The following is a 3,794-nucleotide window of genomic DNA, read 5'->3' as shown; positions in this document are numbered from 1 at the left end:
ATGTAATCTCCTCGTTTTTTTCTTTAATCAAAGTTTTATTTGTGTAGTTTTAGGAAGATTAATTACTATTTCGGTAATCTAAACGTCTATTAGGGGGCAATAGACGTCTACTGGGGGGCAATACATGGCTGATAGTCGTCTATTGGGGGGCAATAGACGTCTATTGGGGGGCAATAGACGTCTATTACCCCTCTATTAGGGGGCAATAGATGTCTATTGGGGGCAAAAAAACTTTCCGGTGAGATTTTCAGCAAGTTCCAGTGGGCGACAGCCGGTGACCGGATTCCGGCGAAAGTTGGCCGGATTCCGGCGAAAGTTGGCCGGAATCCGGCGACCGGTGACCGGAATCCGGCGACCGATGACCGGATTCCGGCGGCCGGTGACCGGATTCCGGCTGCCGGTGACGGGCTCCGGGGAAGTCTCCCATGGTTTCTCTCTCTTCTATTTTTTCTCTCTCTCTCTCTAAGTAACAAGGGGGTGAGGGTAAAATGGTATTAAAAAAAAATTAAAAACAAAAAAAAAGGTATTAGGGAAGACTCCCTTAGAGTGTATTGGGTAAGAGAGAATTAAAAAAACTTAATGGGGTAAGTGGGAAAAAAATCCCTAGAAATGGGGTAAATGGACAAAATCCCAAAATTTTATCCATAAACGAATTTATGGTGAAACGGCCGCGTTTAGAAGGGGATGAGCCATTTTGGAGATTCAAAAGGTCTACCGGTACTAACCGAAAGCCATCAGACACAGCGCCTAGCAAGCCAGCTAGCAAAGCACCGCTTGGACTTTGAAGAAGCCACAAAGCACGCTGTGACCGCCACATGGCGGCCACTGGAGTTTTTCCGTCTTCCTACCAAAACCCTAACCTCCAATTTCCCAAACCCTTGTCCTCCTCCGCTGTTGTCATCATCAAAGCACCGAGCACAAAGACGAAGAAGCACAGCACCAATAGCATCAGGTGCGAGATCACCAGCACCAACAATTGGACCGTCGAGCCGGACCCTCCGGTTCATTTCTTCAACAACAACAACTCGCCGGAGCACCTTCCGGTGCGAATGGCTTCCGAATCGGCCGTCAAGAAGGTCTGCCTCTTCTACTGCGCCGAGACCAAAGAGCTCGCTCAGAAAGTCGCCGCTGAGTCCGACGGAATTGAGCTCCGTAGCATCACCTGGAGGTGAACCTCTCAATCTGCATTTTGAATTTATTCAAAAGAATTGAGATTTCATTGTTGCTGAAAAAAAATAAAAAATTCGGTGTTCAATTTTTTTTTTTTTGATAGGAAATTTGCTGATGGATTCCCTAACATTTTCATACCTAATGCTCATGCGATTCGCGGACGGCATGTGGCGTTTCTGGCCTCGTTTAATTCTCCGTCGGTGATTTTTGAGCAGCTCTCTGTAATCTATGCATTGCCGAAGTTGTTCATCGCCTCATTCACGCTTGTGCTTCCATTTTTTCCGACTGGGACGTCGGAGCGTATGGAGGATGAGGGAGATGTTGCCACTGCTTTCACACTGGCAAGGGCATTGTCGAATATACCAATTTCGATGGGAGGGCCGACTAGTTTGGTTATCTATGATATCCATGCCTTGCAGGTTTCTGCGCATTAGAATACACAGTTCAATGGTTAATGAATTTTTTGACGAAACTCTGACCGGATTGTTGTTGTTGTTTTGTGCATGTGTAGGAGAGGTTTTACTTTGGTGATAATATATTACCGTGTTTTGAGAGTGGTATCCCTTTGCTTAAAACTAGGCTTCAACAGCTCCCTGATTCTGACAATGTGAGGCTTTTTTTTTCTTTTTTCTTTCCCCGTCTTGTTTTTGATGTCTGAGTTATGGAGTGTAGATGTTTTGTATCTGTTTTATCCCTGACATGCTGTGCTGTTGTTTTCACGGTTCAGATAACCATTGCTTTTCCTGATGATGGCGCATGGAAACGATTTCATAAGCAGCTACAGCACTTCCCAACAGTATGTGTTTGTATGTGTTTCCTTATATCAATGAGGATCTGTTGCTTCTTGTGTGTGCCTGTGCTTTGGATTATTTTGACTCTAAAGGCTTTGATGGTCGAGCTCTATGAATTGGTTATGGTGAAAAAAATAGGATGGATATGCCAATAAGCTGGACAAAAGTTTATCTTTGCAGGGTGCACTAATTCACACACTGTCCTTTTATATCATCCTAAATATTCCACCTTAGTTTAAATAGTTCCATGTTCCTTAGCTGACCGTTTACAGCTGTACATGTTACTGCATGAAGGCTTGCTTATTTATGTTATCTGCATAACCTGTCAACAATTGAAACGCAGATTGTTTGTGCCAAAGTTCGGGAAGGTGACCAACGTATTGTTCGTATTAAAGAGGGAGACCCTAAGGGACGACATGTTGTGATTGTTGATGATTTGGTTCAATCTGGTGGCACATTGATTGAATGTCAGGTATCCAAATCCTGACTTAACTTCTTGGTTGCTGCCTCATATTAATAAACCTGAAAAAGAAAGTGGAAAGGTGGGAATGATTGGTTTGCTTAATTGGATGCCTAGTACATAACTGTTTAACCATATAATTTTGATCATAATTAAATTGTTCATTTAATTCAGGTAGAATAGATAGCATTGGCCAATAGGGTTGGAACTTCAATCTAAAATGGATGTTAGACTCATTTGCTTCTTTCTTGCTAGTTGTCACACAGTCCTGCTTTAGGTTCATTTTCCAAGGGAAAAAGTTTGTCCCCACTTGTTGATAAGGTAATCTGAATTGCTATGTTACATTCTTGTCTTGTTTTAGAAAGTTTTAGCCGCCCATGGAGCAGCAAAGATAAGTGCATATGTAACACATGGGATTTTCCCTAATAGATCATGGGAACGCTTCGGAAGTGATAAAGGAGGTATTACATTCTATACTGCTTCCTTTTGCTCCTTTGGCCTCTGGCCTTTTATTGATTGCTTTTCTTTTGTGATTCACTTTCTTTCTCGTATATAATCTAACAGAAACTAAAATCTGTAGTCTTGGTGTGAACTTGGTTATAACTATCAAAGTACGAAATCTAATCTCTTTGTGCAATCTTTCTTTTTGCAAGCAGGGAACCCTGAGCAGGGGCTGACATACTTCTGGATTACAGACTCGTGTCCCACCACAGTGAGAGATGTGATGCACAATCCACCATTTGAAGTTCTTAGCCTTGCTGGTTCCATTGCAACTACTCTTCAAATGTAGGTGAAACAGAAGCATTGAATAAATGTTCTTTCACCCCAACCCATTTCTTCCTGTTTTTTAGTGTCGATGGATTTTGGAGTCATTAGGCATAGAGAAAGTATGCGGCTTTGAGTAGTTATGCGGCTGAGAATTTTTCACTTCTTGCAGCAATTAGACGACCAAATGATGCAAACTTTCCGCGGCATTGAAAAACTGTTGTGCATTTTTGGTTTTTTTCGCTGTACAAACTGTTGTGCATTTTTGGTTTTTTTTGGCTGTACAAACTGTTGTGCACTTTCATGACATTAAATGTCAGCTTTACTTGGTGTGAGCTAATAAATGGGGATTGAGAGCTTAAACTCGGGTACAGCAATATTGATAGGGCTACTTGTGATGATTGTTGACTAGTAAACATCAAATATCAACGGATCAACGGCTGAGATTATTGGATCAAACGTGGAAACCCGGAAACCCGTTAAATTGTAATTGTTGGATCAATATACCAGATTACCAGGCCCGTGTACAGAACGAGCCAGGCCTGTTGAAGGTCGGTCTGTTTATTGACCCGGCATAAAACTCCATAGATTGGCACATGTCACCTGAT

General features: G+C 42.3%; 1 protein-coding gene across 2 annotated transcripts; it reads left to right on the top strand.

Moving 5' to 3' along the window:
- Positions 1-700: 700 nt before the first annotated feature.
- LOC112200962 (ribose-phosphate pyrophosphokinase 4) lies at positions 701-3,549 on the top strand. 2 transcript variants are annotated; one of them, XM_024341973.2, is made up of 8 exons: positions 701-1,168; positions 1,274-1,589; positions 1,682-1,777; positions 1,898-1,966; positions 2,305-2,433; positions 2,783-2,882; positions 3,075-3,207; positions 3,359-3,549. In XM_024341973.2, the coding sequence occupies exons 1-8, from the start codon at positions 816-818 to the stop codon at positions 3,363-3,365; spliced, it is 1,203 nt and encodes a 400-aa protein (XP_024197741.1). In that variant the 5' UTR covers positions 701-815; the 3' UTR covers positions 3,366-3,549. The 2 variants fall into 2 exon arrangements, with proteins under 2 accessions (XP_024197741.1, XP_024197742.1); XM_024341974.2 differs by having other exon boundaries at positions 703-1,168; positions 3,078-3,207.
- The last annotated feature ends 245 nt before the right edge of the window (positions 3,550-3,794 follow it).

This window comes from Rosa chinensis, chromosome 4 (assembly GCF_002994745.2).
Source record: "Rosa chinensis cultivar Old Blush chromosome 4, RchiOBHm-V2, whole genome shotgun sequence".
In the NCBI taxonomy this organism is placed as follows: domain Eukaryota; kingdom Viridiplantae; phylum Streptophyta; class Magnoliopsida; order Rosales; family Rosaceae; genus Rosa; species Rosa chinensis.
This window is presented reverse-complemented; position numbering and strand designations above follow the sequence as displayed.